We start from the raw sequence: 17707 nt of genomic DNA, 5'->3' as shown, positions 1-17707 counted from the left end.
CATTTTGGTGTTCACCGTCAATTCTTTCTGTTTGTTTGATTTATTTTTTTTACACAATGAATTAACGTAATTATTTCAATATATTCAGCATGATCGGCAATGAGCAGCAGCAATTGGACTTCTACGAATTGCACATCTGTTGCAAAGACTATTGCTTTGCCAGAGAAGACAGACTAGTCGGTGTAGCAGTGATGCAGCTCAAGGATATAGTCGAAGAAGGTTCCTGTGCCTGTTGGTTGTCGCTTGGCAAACGAATCCAGATGGACGAGACCGGTTGGACAATCCTGAGGATTCTTTCACAGAGGAACAACGATGAAATTGCAAAGGAATTCGTTAAACTGAAGAGTGACATCAGGCAGGAGACACCTTTACCGAATCCTACCTGAGACTCGAAGTCACAGCATTAAAGCCACGACAGCGAAGCGATGCGTCCTTCGAGTTTGGAAAGAGCTCGGAGGAGAGAAGGAAAGAAGGGGCATTGTCCACAGGGGAAACTATAGAACGTTCGGCCGTCGTTGTCGAGAATGAAGTTTTTAAAAAACAAAACAAAAAAATAAAAAATAAATGCGAGCAATACCGCAACACATGCGATATCGAAAAGGTATGAAACACAAATAAAAAAAAAAAAAGAAACAAAAAACACGAACGAGAAAAAAAGATCACCGATAAGGACAATCGGCCGAATCCTTTTCGGTTCTAATGATAACATCGTCGGTCAGTGAGGGAACGAGAAAGCATGTCGCGCGACATATTTTCTTCTTGCTTCCTTCGCAGCCAGCTTCCGGTCGAGCGTGTTCTTCTGTCTTTTTTTACGAATCACAGAGCTTTAGCCCCGTCCCCTATATAAACCAAATAAACAAAAAGAAAAAAAAAAAGAAAGAACAAAACCAAAACAAAGAAAACAAGAAGGAAGGGTTTCGAGTGAACATATTTAAAATGAGCCCCGAATCGAAACGTTCGTCCAATGGAAATTAGACAAGGGAGAAAAGAAAAAAATGGAAGGGTGATTCCTCCCACCCTTTCGGAACAAACGATAGAAAAATAGAATAACGTCCAAGACGGCGAACTTTTCGTTCGAAGTGCCGTAAAGAAATGGAGGATACGAAACCTCAGGTATTGGAGAGTGTTCTGAATAGACGCGATATGTGAAAACAGTGCTGCCAGTACGCAATATATTTGGTAAATATTCGTAACATAAGGAAAGGAGAACGAAGTTGAAATAGTCGTAAAAATGTATCCAGCGCGATTAGACCTCGACCTATGGATGGATTCACAAAAGAAGAGGAAGCAGCTTAACTGTGAATAGAAAAGAAGAAGAAAATAAAAGAACGATCGAATCGGGGTCCGTGAACATAAGCACGTTGCAAATATAAAACGCGAATCAAAACGTGTTTTCAAAACTGAAAAGCGAATCGCGCTGCAACGAGGAGATGTAATACTACGTATAAATATATAGACCCTTGTGAGAGACGACGTTTTAGGCCGTTTGTTTGGGAAGACGAGTTTTCTTGTAGATATGTGAAACACATTGTTGACGAAAAAAGTTTTTTCTAAATAACAGTTTAACGTAGCATTGCGTACGACCAATAGGCACGTCACGACGTTACTCGAGATGTGCCGTTAGTAATAAATAGGCATTGTAATGTAAAGTACGTTCTTATTGTAAGAATTAACAAGAGATCGTATGAGTCTGATTATTGTTGGTGAACAAATACGAGATCCGCTCGAAGACTTCGAGCATTCTCCATGAATCATCTTTGATCTTGCTTCGAAGACCTTCGAAACGATATATAGATGTTTACTTATACAAGAAATCGATATTCCGTTCCATTGAAGAAGGTAAAAAAAAAAATAAAAAGTAATAAGAAAAGAAAGAAGGAAACAAAGAAGAACAAAATAGAACTTTCGTCCGCCTTAGATTTTCTTTCATGTACAATATTGTGAAACAGAGAATCCGGTCTTTGATCCATTATAACCAGAAAATACTATTTCTATGAATCGACAGCCTAACTTTTTCGAAATTAAACTTTATATCATGGTAGTTGTATGGTAACTTAAATAATCGTCTAACTTCGACTCTTTTCCTCTTAACAATCATTGCTTTTTGTGTGAGCGAACAAAATATGTAAACGATAAAATGGAACGCAAGCTTCGAAGAAAAAAAGTGGACATTAATACTTCTCTCTCTATTCGCTTAAAATATCTCATCGATATTACTCTTGTAAATAGATCAAATATTGTCCATTCATAGAAATGGTTCGTTGGGTTACGAAGATTGAAATCCGCGATTCTCTGATATAAGACTTCCCCCACTATATAAAAAGAAAAAAAAAGAAAAAGAAAATCGAGAAAATTAAAGGCGGACGCGTTAAATAGTCTCTCCAATCTGCTACAAAACGGAAACGGTCCTCGTGGAAGACATTCTAACGTTCTTCGTTTCATATCTAACATCGTTCGAAAACTTTGAAGATATTTGTTTAAGAATACATATTGCAATTCTTGCACGAAGCTTCGATCGGATCTCCCAAGAAATTTGCAAATGAAATAAAAAAAAAAAAAATAAAGAAAAGGGAAAAACGATGAAAAAAAGCAGAAAAAATAAACGAAAGATGGAAACTAATAATAACACAAAAAAAAAAGATGCACGCGACTTTGAAACTAAATAAATTTCATTCTCCGGCCTTCGCAGGTCAACCAGATATACAATTCCAGAGATTACAATGATTATATCCACAAAAAAAGTTTCTACTACGTAGTACGTCTAGATATACTTACGTATTGTGTATAGTATCTAAATGCTGATGTAGTTGCGAGCGCGGGATACTCGTCTGGAGAGAGAGAGCCATCCAAAAAATGAGGAACATTCGGCTATATTTACAATTACGTATTTACATCGGGCGCTTACCATATCTGGATGATGCATGCGTCTATACGCGGCATGAATCAAGCACAGAATTTCTGCATAGGATTTCATTTAACATGTTATGCATATAAGCGCATATCTTTCTGAAATTACTTCTTACCATGTAATTTTGCATCAAAAATCATATATTTCACAATTGAATACAAAAAAAAGGAAAAAATAACAATGAATTAATCATTCATAAATCAATATATCTTTAAATCTCATTACAAAATATTGTAGAACAGAATAGTGAAAATTTACGTTATAATTTAAACGTATTTTGTTTTGTAAACATCAGATTTAGCACGTTATTCGTTAACGTGATTAAAATGCGTAAGTTTAAACGGATTTATATACCGGTTTCAATTAAAAATACATTCGACGAAACGTTCCTCACGTACTAAACGCATTGCAACTCATTTTTTTTTTTTTTTGCAACGTTCGCGTTGCTTCGATCCAGTGTGCCTTCGACCGAAGAAAAACGAACGTAGCGAAAAAAGATTTCGAATTTGAAACCACACTTATCAAACACAGACAAAAACGACATGGTATCAGCGAAATACGCATATAGAAAATATAGAAAAATGAAAAAGAAAATAAGGAAAAAAGAAAAATTAGAATTGAAAAAAAGAAACACGAATCCGCGATCTCGCCACCATCTTCATTTGTCAAAGTGTCTATTTTCTCCGCTGCCTAAATACATACTAATTAATGAAAAAGGGTTGGCGAATTCGGCAACCAGGCCAAGTCCGTCGACGAAACGGGAACAATCTTTTGTGTGTTTCTTTGCGCTGAAAAGTTTTGGGGTCGCTTGGCGATTGCGCTTCGTGGACGGGATTGACCGCCAATTTTTCCTCCTATTCTCCGCTTCGATTAATATCTCGTAAGCTTAATGAAAAAAAAATATCTCGTGTATTCTGTGATAATTACTACCCTTAAAGTACATATATACACGTATACACTCGCACATACATATTTCACGTACCTAATAAACATTTATACATATAATAATGAAAAACAGACACACATAACCTAACAATCAGAACTGCTAAGTTGGTACACGGATAGAATACAAGTCTATCTATTAGTTATTTATTGATTAATTTGTAAATTGTAATGTAAAAATTATGGATCAATTGTATTGTATTGAACAATTTGTATTGTTATTTAGCTATTAATTATTTCTAATAGATTCAAACAATCATAAAAATAAGCATGCGTATTGATCGAAAATTTTATCGCAAATAAGAAATTATTATATCGAAAAATTTGCTTTTTTTTTTTATGTCATCCTAATGCCAACTTATCAACTCTATAAACAATTGAATTGAGTATGCAACATGTAACACATAACAGAACAAACATATATAGAAACAATTGTACATACACAAAATATTCGCGCGCATATACATATACACATCAAGCACGTGAACACCGTTCCCAATAGCAACAGTATTTTTCTCTTTTAAAAGACATTTCGATTTCTATTCTCTATACTCGTTAAACGTCCGAAGAGTCTCATTGGTGTGATAGCGAAAGATACCATGGCAATGTTGCATAGAGATTGTGATAAATTATCACAATATCTATGTAATCGATCGTTAATATAATAAGAACGACACGAATACGATGATATTGATACTGGGAACGCAAAAGTAATCGTCGAATAATCAATCAGGTAAGAGAGGAATTTCGACGAGCAACGAGGGACAGGAAATAACTAGGAATTTTCACGTTGCCGTTTAATAGTGATATTTTTGTCTAAATTCACGTGAACGGTATGCGTGAATGTGTTTCTTATACAGTTTGCACTCATAGGAAAACAAAAGAAATATCGTTGTTATAACATTTTATCCTTTTCTTTATTTTGTATTGACTGATCTAAAAGAAAAGATTGCACAAAAATATATTATTTAAGAAGAAATGATACAAAAGTGCTGTGCAATAATTCAATTTGAAATGAATAAAAGTTTAACCCTGCTGGGACTCAAACGGAATTCAGTTTTCAAGTGCTTTATCTTGGATTCTACTTAAGATATCGATATAATTACGGTACTAATACATAATTTATAAAATTGATATTATTCTAGTATTATTAGATTATTATAATATAACGTGATGCATGCTATGAATGTTTAGAAATGAATGTTTAATAATAGACTTAGCCTTTAGTCTATGAATTTCATTACTTTTAATAACTTTGAATTCGAAGAAAGAAAAAGAATATAAAAGAACAATGAAAAAAAATATATATATAAAATAGAATGGTCCCTAAAGGGTTAAAAAAATATCGAAAAAGAAGAGAAATAAAATGTATTGTTATCTTTACATAATGAGAATGCATATCCGTAAATCATTTTAATATATCATTAATATTTATATATTTTAAATTTATACAATCGAAAACAAATGCGAAAATCGAAAAATTTTTCTGTGATTGAATGTCTCGTTGCACGAATCGATTCATTATTCTTCTCAAAAAAAATCGAAGAAGAAAGAAAAGAAATATGTATATAATGAAACAAGGTTAAGTGTTCGTAGTTCTTGTTCGACGAGAGCGTGAAATGTCGCGAACTTTTGCGTTCAGTAGCTGACCATGGACGCAGAACCAAAGAAAGGAAATTATTCGAAAACTAGACTTCAGATTGCTGTATTATGAGAACATTTAGCAGAAGAAACCATTTATGGAAAGGAAAAAAAAGAAAAAAAGAACAAATATATACACAATTGTTGACAATACTATGCTTGAGAAATCGTACGACGCGTATATAATTGTACTTAACAAATATATTAAAAAAAAAAGAAAAAAAAAATGGCAGAATGTTTGTGTTTCGTAAGTAAAGCATTAAGGAATAAATTTGTAATCATGTGACAAGAGATGCAAAAAGAAAATAATAACGAAACGCGTAATTCTGTGCGTACGTGCGGATGACTGCATGATTATTAAGTATTATATCTCAACGAGATTTTCATCGTTCCCGTAAAGAATACCATTGTTGTTATCAAAATTTTTAACGCGAAATTAAGCGAATGAAGAGGGAGAAGAATTATATTACAACACACCGTTGCGCAGCCTCCGAATATACATAGGTGAACCTAAAAGCAATTGTATCAGAGACAAACACGCACATTCAACACAAAAAAAAAATACCAAACCCCAGATCTTTATTAATAAACGTTTATCTTTCGTTCGTTCACTTGCACTAAGAGCTTATTCTTTAAATCATTTATATAGTTCAAATCTCTTTAGCTCAAAACGTATGCACGATTTTTCGTTATGATTCTATTTTTAAAAAATGGTATCTCTCTTGATCGATTGACGCACGCGACGCCAGCATTGTCAGGTATTTTTTCGAATTTATTATTTCATCAATCATTTATGTTTCGTTTATTTTTTTTTAACATTGAATTAATTATTTAATTTTAATTTAATTCTAAGATAATTATCGAATATTATATTTTAATGAAATTCATCATTTCTCGCCATATTGAATATATCCGCCATGATTAAATATATATATATATATATATATATATATATATGTCATCGAAAAAATTAAAATCGCAATAATTTTATTTGATCGATATTTTTATATATATATTTGTTATATTTCTTATAAGAATTCTTATAATATTTTCATATTATAAGAAATTCTTATAAGAAAAGAGATTAAAAAAAGAGAAAAAAATTATATTTTATCACATATATAATATTATTTATCTTCATTTTAATAAAATAATATAATACTTAATTTTTTTTCAAACTTTTAACAATTATCGAAATTTTCAAATTTTTCAGATGCAATTATAAGAATGAGCATCGTGATTAACGATATAATAAAACTGTATGTAAAAAATTGATTATGATTATTTATTTAATTATCCTTAAAAAGAATTATAAAAAAAGCAAATTTGTTTGGCGACGTGTGTAACAAGATTCGATCAATGAATTAAAAAATGCGTGTGACGTGATATAATAAAAAACAGCGAAAGAAAGAATGATTAAATGACAATGTTATTCAAAAACATGCAAACTATATTATGAATATGAGAGAAATTGTTACAGTGGTGTCTATCGATCAATTAAATAGTTAAATGGAATATAAAAAGGTGATATTGTGCGTGAATAAAATGCAAACGAGGAAAGTTGACCAGAGTTTTATCATCGTTGAATCATTGTGCCACATTCCATATCATCATATTTTACATGAAAGGTAAAACCAAAATATATTCATTATCATGAAATATTAGATAAACTTTAAGATGTGACTCAATGTTTCATCGCTATAATCGTTGTACGAAATTTATCGAAACCATCAATAATCTAGAGGACTTACATTTCATTAATCATAATCCAAATTCTTAATTATATTACTTTAATGAAAATTGTTATTGTATGTTAATGTTTAATTTTTCAAAAATTTTTAGATTTAGTTATAATATACATCGAAATAAAATACACATATACACATATTGTACACAAATGATCTTATTAATTTCTCCTTTTTATTTTTATTAAAGTAATTTTTTTTAATCTTTATTGTGGATAAAATGAGAATTACACTTAATTTTTATCTTCCGTTAAAGACCTCTAGATTTTCGTCTAAAAACGAAATTTATACATCTGATCACATTGTTTTTATCACTTTTATTTTTACATTAGCCATTATCATTGCCATCATTGTAATTATAATATGAATTTTCATGTTATAATATGAAGCGTTGCTTATTGTCTCGACTATCTTTTCGTAATTTATAATTTTTTGCATTATAATACGCTCACATGTAAAATATTATTATGTACTAATCGTGCAAAATATATTGCATATACAATTGCACATATATATGTAATTTATGTGAAATATTACAAGCTATCAATTTCAAAATTGTTAAAAATAGCGCCAAATTTGTTTTTGATATTTAATGATTTCAGAGAAAAGTTAATAATAAATTAATTTAAATTTTTTAGTACCAAAAAAATTTTACTTTTATCTATTAATTTTAAAGATAATAGCTTGCAATACTACACATATATACAACACTTGTACATATACACAATCATGCTATGCATTTGCAATCTGATGTTGTTTCGTGTTTCAGCGAATTAGCAAAAATCCAACAACATAATTACGTGTCTTTTTACAAAATTTATCTTAAAAAAAGATCTCAAACCTTATATGAAAGAAACGCGAAGCATCAACCAAAATGGAACATTTTCAAAATACACATTCATTGAATTTAAAAATTCTTATGTTTTGGTACATTGATAATCTTGTTATCATATTTCGTCTGTTATAATGTATTCTTTCTCATTATGTTATTAATTCTTTATATTTTTCACTTTTATTTGAAATATATCCAATACATATCATTAAGAAAAGAAATATATTGACCAATTCTGTATGAAATTTTACATATGTTCTTGTTTATCCAAAATTACATAAAATGAAATATTGCTAAAAAAAATAGTGTTTCATAGAATATCTGCTTTTCTTTTGTAAATGTTAATAAAGCTTAGCATCTAAGACAACGTTATTTATTGTACATTGCAAAAGCGCGATTTATTTAAACAAGATTTTTCTTGTTATAATATCTGTTCTGTATACAAACTAAAATATTTATATATTTTAATTAATTTCTTAAAAAGTGAAACATTATGTAAAATGCAATTATTGTCACAAAGTAGGATTTAATACAATTAATGCAATTATCTTAATAACATATGATACATTCTGATATAAAACATTCAATTTATTTATGTTTATTTATTCCTACAAACATTTGCACTGCTCGTCTAATTTTCATTCATATGAATTTCATATCCAATGGGTGCTCTTAAATAGACAAAAATGGAACAAAAATTATATAATATAAAATGATATACATATATAAGAGATTGACATGAAGGATGGCTTTCTTAATGGAATAAGCTATCTCAGGGGAAGGTAATTCAAAAAATCTAATAAAACTTCAAATTCTATGAATTTCAAGATATTTTACTTAAATACCTCCTTTTATTTAATATAATATTATTACAAGTTAATTTAATTTTTATTTTAAAACAATTTCAGTATATAGACAGTATATAGACTGATACGTATATAAATACATACATATATACATTTTAATTACATAATTAAATACATAAAAAATAAAATAATTAAATATATGATTATTATTTATTAATTAACACTTAATTTATCTTCATAGATTTTTTAATTATATATTTTCTTCAATCTATCATATAAATTACTATAATAATATGCTAAAATAAATTATATATGAACAAAAATATAAAAATATATCACATATCACATTTTTGCCACATATTAAATTTTTTTATTTTGCATATGTTATAAATATATTTATATCATTAAAAATATTTTAAATATATCAATTAAGAACAAATATATTTTTCATGTATTTTATTAAATCTTATTTTAACTACAATAATATTGATTGACATGTATATATATTATATATATTATATTAATATTATACATGTATTTTAAACAATATAAAATCTTTGTTTCATTTTTTTTCATACATACTTCTAGTTAAGTGTTCCCCTGGTTCGTATACTTTACCCAAGTGTTTCTATAAAAAATAATTTCTATAAATATTAAAAAATTTATATTATATTATTTAATACATATAATATAATTACTTAAAATTGATAAAAATAATTTTAAACAATAAAAAAATTTTTTTTTCTTTCTTTTAATAATATTCAATTAATAATTCCAAACAATAATATTTTAAATTATTTTTTGATTTAATTCTAAAAAATAAATGAACAAAAATATGAAATTAATCACAATTATAGTATAATTAAAAAACAATAATATTAATACGATTAAAATTACGATAAGACATCTCAATAATTTGAATTTAGATTAAATGTCAAAATAGATATAAATCAGAATTTGAGTTAAAGTTACGATAAAATTTTGATATAAATTATGTAAATTATAAATTATTATTAAATTTGAGTGTTTTTTAAACTTAAAAGTAATTAAAAAAATATTGGAATATTTATTGAAAGTTATTAGAAAATATAAAAATCATTAAAAAATACTTAATCTTTTAAAATGAAGTTTAATCACAAATGTATTAATGCAAATTAATATTAAGATATTTCTTAAATAAAAAACATTAATTATAAAATATATTAATTATATAAGATTTTATATTACCAATTCTATCTGACGAGCATAAGAGAGCTGAGGGTCCGTAAAGAAACCGTACAAACGATATTTCCGAGGTTCAAAATATATTGAGTATGTCCAAAAAACAAATATAGATGTTAATAATACATTTCCTGGTGTAAATTTTTCAATCATTTTGAATATTTAAATTCTAAAAATAAATTCAAATTTAATAAAACTTTTCTTTACAATTACGTTGAAAACATAACCTTTATACATAAAGCTTTACTAGTGCTGCCACAGTATAGTGAGTTATATAAGATAGATATATATTTTTAATTGGTTAAATTATTATCATATTTAAAGCTGTGTTTTCATATAAGAAATAAAATTATTTCACAGAAATAATATATACATATACAATTAATTGAACGCAGTTTAAATATTTAATAATTAAAATTTTCAATTTCAAATATATAATAATTAAATATATGATTTTTTAAAATATCATTTTTCTCATTTACTAACATTAATAACAAAAAAGAATAAATAAAACATGCATATAATGAAGAGTTTCCAAAGATAAATTCATTAAATCAAAACAAATACATTAGTATAATAAAATAAAAAGAAAAAAGAAATTATTTAATTTTCTTTTTCTATTTTTTGAATATATGATTTATAAATATAACATAACCGAATATATATGAAGTATAAAAAATTTTATTAAGCATTAAATTACATGTATTAGAATTAATTTATTTTATCCCTTTACAAAATTGTACATTGTATAGAATTATCGAAACTGAAAGTAGATGGCAGCAGTAGTATTCAAAGAATCAGATGATGCAAGTGAACGTTGTCAGTCGATCGTTGGCTGCGACCGTAGGAGGACAGTAGAATCGACAGTCGCATGCTATTTGAGTGTAAATCGGGATTGGTTGACGGTTCTCCCGTAAGCCCCACCTACCAGGTGGTCGTTCGAAAGTGTAGTTGTGTAGTTCCTTACGGCGAAACGACGGGCGCTGCTCTCTCTTGAACGTATCCAATCGCGAGAAAATCTGAAATGAGACGTATCGGTGCGCTAATATGTGACGGTTGAGAGAAAACGAGGACCAGGAACGTGTGAGAGGGTGGTCTACGCGCGGGTGTTACCACTTTCGAAGCGTGACGAAGAAAACGAACCGCGTAAAGAAGTGGCAAAGGTGGAGATCGTGAAAAAAATCCGCGTCGAAAAACAAAAGAAAACGCGTGTGTGCCAGAGCTTCGTGTAAGAAGAATCCTCTATTTCGGGGGGGGGTTGTATATCTTTTTCTCTCTTTTTTTTGTGCCTCTCTACCTTCTTTTTTTCTTTCTGTTTCTCTTCGTCTTTACTCGATTTGTTCCGAGTGAAAGTATCATTGCGGCAAGTGTTTTCTCATCGTGTAGTATGCGCCGTTTCGTATCGCGGGGTAACAAGTAGAGGTAAAAAAAAGTGTTTCGTTTAACCAACAAGGACGTCAGCTGTGTGCGCTTTTACGAGGGGGACGTGTGCGAGAGAGAACCCACTGTTGAGAGACAGAGAAATGGCGGCGCTGGTGGCAGGTGTCCAGTATGGTTTGTCGTCGCACAGTAATTTTCACGAAAACAAGTCCCTGATCTTCGTGAAACTCACCGACTCGGCGCAACGTGCCATCGAGGACTTTCTCAGAAATCGGGTAAGTAAATATTATTCTTTTTTCATGCCATTCTTAGCAATATCTTTTCCTTAGGTATAGGCTAGAGTTGCAAACTTGTATCGTGTATATACATATAAATGTATGTATATGTACGCGCCTCTGCACGCGTCACGAAGCAGTCATGTGTGCGTACATGTGTCGTAATGTCGTGCCAAGAAAAGAGACACCCGATCGTCACTCGCTTGCCATATTTCGTATAAAATTTCTTTACTATACGATCAAAGAATTATCATATTTGCTCACAGAAATTAATATAAACGTTATTATTTGAACCTATAATTATTATGGCATCGGTAGAAACAATAGAAAGAGATATCAGAACTAAGAGTATCAGGCCACGTTGGCTTGTTAGCAGCTGCTTAGTGCTCCACGTTTTTCCTTCTTAGCTTATAACGGTTAGAAAAAAAATCGAACACAATTCAATTTAAAACAATTAGGAGTGTCTTTTTCATCAAGTTAATACGCTCGACTACATCATTACGGTATATCCGTATGGTTTGACAACGACATTACGTAATAAGGGGACTGACAAGGCAATTCACTTGATTCATTTTCAGATTGCGGAAATTTCAGAAAATTTATTTAAATTATTGATTTATTCGTTCATGTATATTAATTTTTAATAGAATTCATTAAAATCAGTGTTATTTAAAACATCTTTAAAAATTATTTGCTTTTAATATTGCGTGATTTTTGTTAAACAACTTTCTTTTAATTCTCTTCATAATGTTTTGAAATATCTTTTTTTCGCTACAATAATAATTTCGTGCTTTCATGAAGGTTATGTTTGACCACCATTTAGGTTTTCGGTTTCATAAGTATCGTATTCACGTTTATCTGCTTATAGATTAGTTTAGAGAATATAAGAAAATAAAAAAAATAGACAGGGAAAAAGTGATATAGAAGAATATGTTGCTACTATTATGAAAAATTGACACAATTTAAACGAGTTTTATACTTTCTGACATATTCTAACCTCTTAGACGAGATTCGAAAGTAAAGTCGTCAAAGGGGCGTATGCCTTTCGTCAAAATATATCCATGTTAAATAATCGTATATAAAATTTCAATATATTTTTATTGTTAATATGCATATATACATGTAAAGAAAAATCAAATTAAAGTGAAATAAAAACTAAAAACATAAAAATATGTATGAATTTTGTGATCATATGTCATTTGAACATATTTATAAATCGATTCGATTAATGCAATTTCAAGATAAACTTTATATGTACTTTGAAATTTTAGTTTATGTGAATTTTATGATAACTTTTTCAACTTGGTAAATTGAAACGTGAATCTTCTGTTTCCATATGTTACTCTTGTCGCTTGTCAGTTCAAGTATAAGTGATTTATCACTTATACGTTGGTTGAATAAAAAATTATTTTTGAATTTTCTTTATCTTTGATTAGGAATATTTTAACGTTTCATTATTTTAATACGTATAATCACATTTTTTTAATGACGTTATTTAATTGAATCATATATGTATATATGCATATTACATATTCGATCTTCTTACAAATAAATTTTTTATATGTAAAAATATTTTAATATTTAAATATTTTTATTTTATTATCCTATAAATTTTAAATTAAAACAATTTCATAATCAATAATTTGCAAATTTTTTTACGATTATTTATTAATTAACTTTGTATAAAAGTTAATTAACAAGAAATGTGAAATATTTTACAATTTTCTTGTTTTTATTTTTATTTATTGTGAATGCCACATAATTTAGTGATTATGTATAAAAATTAAAATTAAGTTGGGATAAAAATAGAAATAAATAATTCACATTTATATTTTAAATAAATTTTGCTTAGTAAGTACAAACAATCTCCAAATCGATAAACGATGTACATGAAGAATTCGCGAAATTGCAAATTGGAATGCGACAAAGCATTTATTCGTTCCACATCAGGAAGCAGTTACATTTATACACGTAGAATGACTTTTCGTGGATAAATATTTGCTTTTACGACGTTCAATATTATAATTTATAATATTTTATGTTTTAAATAATTGATCTGTTTTCATTTAAATATTCTGATTTATTTAGTGAATTCATAGGGAATTTTTTCGTAAAATTTAAGATATATCTTGACAAAATTTTTTTGTTAGAAGTTAGATTCATTGCTGTTTCTATATTTGTATAGCACGAAAAAAAAATGAAAAATAATTTATAATATAATAATTCTACATTAAAAATAATAAATGTAATCGTTTATTTAGTTCAAATATTTCAGTTGATTCCGTTACTGCTCGTTAATAGCCACCGCAACGCCACTGGTGGTCAGTATGATAATTAACGCGTTAAATAAAACTATGAACGTTCTGATTTGTGGAAAATGCAATGTTTTTTTACAATGAAATCGGTTTATATAAGACGAATTATTTGAGCAAATAGTGAAAAAAGTAAGAAAAATCTACGATATTGCTTTGAAATACGGCACGTGCATTAGATTCGAATCTTTTTTTTTCGGGTAGTTGCATAATACTGCGGTCAAGTGTCGTGTACCTATGGTTGTATATATGGCTATTGAACGGCGAAAAAGAATCGTAATGTAGTTTTATGGCCATCGAATAATTCAGGCCAAAGACGATTATATATTGACAATGGTATTAACTTTGAATGTCAAAATAAATTTTGTACAAACAAGCATAATAATTAGAAATGTATTTTTGATCATTTAAACAAAGAATATCCAATTCATTTTAATTATTTGATTTTATTTTTAATATTTTTTGGCATAATTTTTTACAATCACGGTAGATAATAGATAATAGATTTGAAGATGGAATTAATTCATTTAAGTAAAATTTATTTGACGATGAATTATAAATTAACAATTAATATTATTTAAAATTTAGATATCCATTTCCTTTTCAATTAAAGTAACATTTTTTTATCTCAAGCTTGACCAATAAATATATTTAAATCACGCGTTTCTGAAACAATGATTTTCGTTTTTGTCGAATGATTATGTAAAATTCAAATTTTTTTGAGGAAAAAAAAAAGCATGGATTAAACAAGAACGTGTGCCCAAGGTTCTTTAAAAAGCAACGCAAGATTCACAGGCCTTCCGGGCTCCCAGAGGCCAGTTCGACCTGGGTACGTGGCACATAACCCCATAAGAAAAGAGGCGTGGGGCCCCCTTTGAGTAGCACAGCTGTTCCTCGAAACTTGAATAACGATCCAGGGGAACAGGCCGCGCCGACGGCTGGAAATTTTACAAACCGAGAATAAGTATTGCCTCGTGATTCGAATCAAGGCGTCGTGAAATAGTCCCTGTCGTGCGCATTAACCGGTTGCCGAGTGTATTTGATCAATGGTTTCGCTATAATCTTAGAACTATAAAATTAGATTTATTCGAAATAATTAGGAACACGTAGATGCGAATATTTTTGAAGAAAAATAATTCTATTAGATGAAGAAAACGAAATATATATATATATATTAAATGTCTTAAAAAAAGTCTTCTTTTTTCTCTGAAATAGAGATCTTTTTTTTTTTTTTTTTGAAATTTTATTAAATTTATTAGTTTACAATATAATATGCATGTAATTGTTTTCGCCTATTTTTTTCTTTTTTTTTTTTAATACACATATTAAACACACGCATATTAATTTTCAAGAATTGAATACCAAATTATTTCAATGAATAATCACTCACGTACTCGATTGTTATATATAAGAAGAAAAATAAATCGATTTTTCATAGCAGCGTTGAATGATACATATGAATTCGATGTGAGAAATAACGCTCGCGTATTTTTAACGAGCGAAACATTTAGAAAGCGCTGGGGTTTAGACGATTATAGACAGTTTCTTTGCGGAATAGAAGCAAACGTTGGCTTTTGCCAACGATGGACGTGAGGCGATATTTTTCTTTTCTTTTCTTTTCTTTTTTTTTTTTTTTTCGATTGAAGTTTTTTTCGAACGGATTCCTATTTTCATCGCGATCCGATTATTATGATTCCGCATTCACCACATCGAAAGATTTTCTCATCTCGTTCGTATTTCTCGTTATGCTTTGAAGCGCTGCTCGCTTGAAATAGAAATCGGCCTTTCTCGACGTTATTTGAATTAAGTTTCTCTGTTCCGGAAGACATGATTCTTCTGCACGTTGGTTTTCAAGTAGCAATACGTATGATCGAGGTAGCTTTGCCAATGGTTAGGAAACAGATGTGTCTCGTAGGATTCCTCGTGGCGACATCTTTATTTCGTCGATAACAATAAAATCTATTTCATCTCAACCCTTCCTTTCTTACTATCTGATTTCCTTACTATTATCATTCTCGTTGCTATTTCATTGTTCCACCGTCCTCTCCCCCTGTTCATTTCATTCGTTATTATTTTTTTCTCATTTAAATTTTTTTCTCATTTTACATAATCATTGGACAATTTTATAAATTTCGTTTCGTATTCTTATAATTTTTTATTCGTCTTTTTTTTTTTTTCTCCTTTTTATAACTTGATATAAAAAGCATTCGTGTATTCTATTGTTTCAAAATCTTACCTACCTTGTTAAATCTATAAAAGGTTTAGCGTGAAGATTACATAAGCTTGAAATTGTTTAGCATTTTCTTTATTCAAATATTCAAATACCACGTATATTTTATTCAAAGATATATCTACTGCTTACCAAACAAAACGTTACATAAATTGTTATACTATTATAGATTGTTGAATCAAACTCGTTTGTTTGTTCAATATTATTTTAAATTGGAAAAAGATTAGATTTTAGCGTTTATCGTTTTATATTATTTTATTTTTATACACATTATTCACTACGTTCAAAATAATAAAAGAATGTTTCCATTAATCTTTTATTTTTACGTTCTCTTTGAAAATATTAATTTATTGATTCAATTTATCAGCTATAAAAATACATTTTGTGATTATTGATCTAAGAATTTTCTCTCTCGTGATAATTTGAAAAACACGCTTCTCAAGTTTTTCTCGCAAAAATATCGTATCTTCCATGATTCTTCCTTTTTAACACTTGCTCAACTATTGACCTCATTAACTCAAAGAATCAAAAAATTTAAAATTTTTCTTTTCTTTAATTTAAATAACAGAAATATCTTGTTATTCCACAACGGTTGTTTATCTGTCACAATAATTTTATCTATCACAATAATTGCAAATTTATATTTAATTGACATTTTGTTAATTAAATTATCAAGATTGAAGATCAAGAATTGAAAAATTAAAATGAAAAATTGCGAAAAAAGAAAAGAGAAAAAAGAAATTTTTTTTTTCAAAAATTACATTTCTCCATAATACAACTTTACAACTTTCTTCTTCATACCTTGATTTCTCTCGTTTTCGAAGTTTATTTAGTATATAATCTTGCCTTCGTCATCTTGATCGTTCGACGAGCACACTTATCAGACCCGATTAGGTAACGCGAACCTGTAAAGTATCACACGCATGCGCCGCGCGAAGTTTAACAACGCCGTGGCGCTCGAACGCGTTCCGGAAATGTAATTACACGCGCGTCAGTGTCATTACTGCGAGACGGTGAAATAGCACGCGTGTAGGCACCATCGCACTGCGTTCTATACCATTGGAATCGGCGAATCGCGTTGGCAAATCTACAGTTTAGCGTGCGGTCTGCGATAAATTGCGCGAAGTGAAAGTGAATGGTCAAGATGAATATCTCTCTCTCTCTCTCCCTCTCTCTCGTTCCTTCCTTCCTTCCTTTCTTTCTCTGTCCAGAAAAGCAAATAATTCAAGAAATAATTGTCAACGATTAAAAGTCGATCTTGTGATTTTTTTTTTTAAATTCTTATTTTTCATCTATTTTTTTTACTTCGTTTCAATATATTTTATAAATACAGATGATAGAAATGGTAAATCTTGAAATTTAATTACTTTTTACGCGCATCCGTTAAAAACAGAAGGGAAATAAAATTATTTTGA

The 17707-nt window shown here is 29.0% G+C and overlaps 2 protein-coding genes and 1 long non-coding RNA gene across 13 annotated transcripts in view; 2 read left to right on the top strand and 1 right to left on the bottom strand.

Annotated features, from left to right (window-relative positions):
• LOC100577517 overlaps positions 1-6766 on the top strand; it is a 193184-nt gene extending 186418 nt beyond the window's left edge. For 9 of the 10 annotated variants that reach the window (XM_026441305.1, XM_026441306.1, XM_026441304.1 and 6 more), the window contains one exon: positions 89-6108. In XM_026441305.1, the coding sequence (XP_026297090.1) occupies positions 89-386 (298 nt within the window). In that variant the 3' untranslated portion in view covers positions 387-6108. Of the gene's footprint in view, positions 1-88; positions 6250-6704 lie in introns of those variants that run through there. The other variant, XR_003304871.1, reaches the window with a different exon arrangement.
• Positions 6767-9313: 2547 nt separating this feature from the next.
• Positions 9314-10367, bottom strand: LOC724490. Its single transcript, XR_409884.3, has 2 exons — positions 10102-10367; positions 9314-9502 (listed from the first exon to the last, which is right to left on the bottom strand). It is a non-coding gene; the product is annotated as an uncharacterized LOC724490 (long non-coding RNA).
• A 550-nt stretch (positions 10368-10917) lies between these two features.
• Positions 10918-17707, top strand: part of LOC409928 (RNA polymerase II elongation factor Ell) — a 112813-nt gene continuing 106023 nt past the window's right edge. The window contains exon 1 of one of the 2 annotated variants that reach the window (XM_026441558.1): positions 10918-11750. In XM_026441558.1, the coding sequence (XP_026297343.1) occupies positions 11619-11750 (132 nt within the window). In that variant the 5' untranslated portion in view covers positions 10918-11618. The remainder of the gene's footprint in view (positions 11751-17707) is intronic. The other variant, XM_393419.7, reaches the window with a different exon arrangement.

The sequence above is a fragment of the Apis mellifera genome, linkage group LG6, assembly GCF_003254395.2.
Source record: "Apis mellifera strain DH4 linkage group LG6, Amel_HAv3.1, whole genome shotgun sequence".
Classification (NCBI taxonomy): Eukaryota; Metazoa; Arthropoda; class Insecta; order Hymenoptera; family Apidae; genus Apis; species Apis mellifera.
Note: the sequence above shows the minus strand (reverse complement) of the source record. Positions and strands in the feature narration are given on the sequence as shown.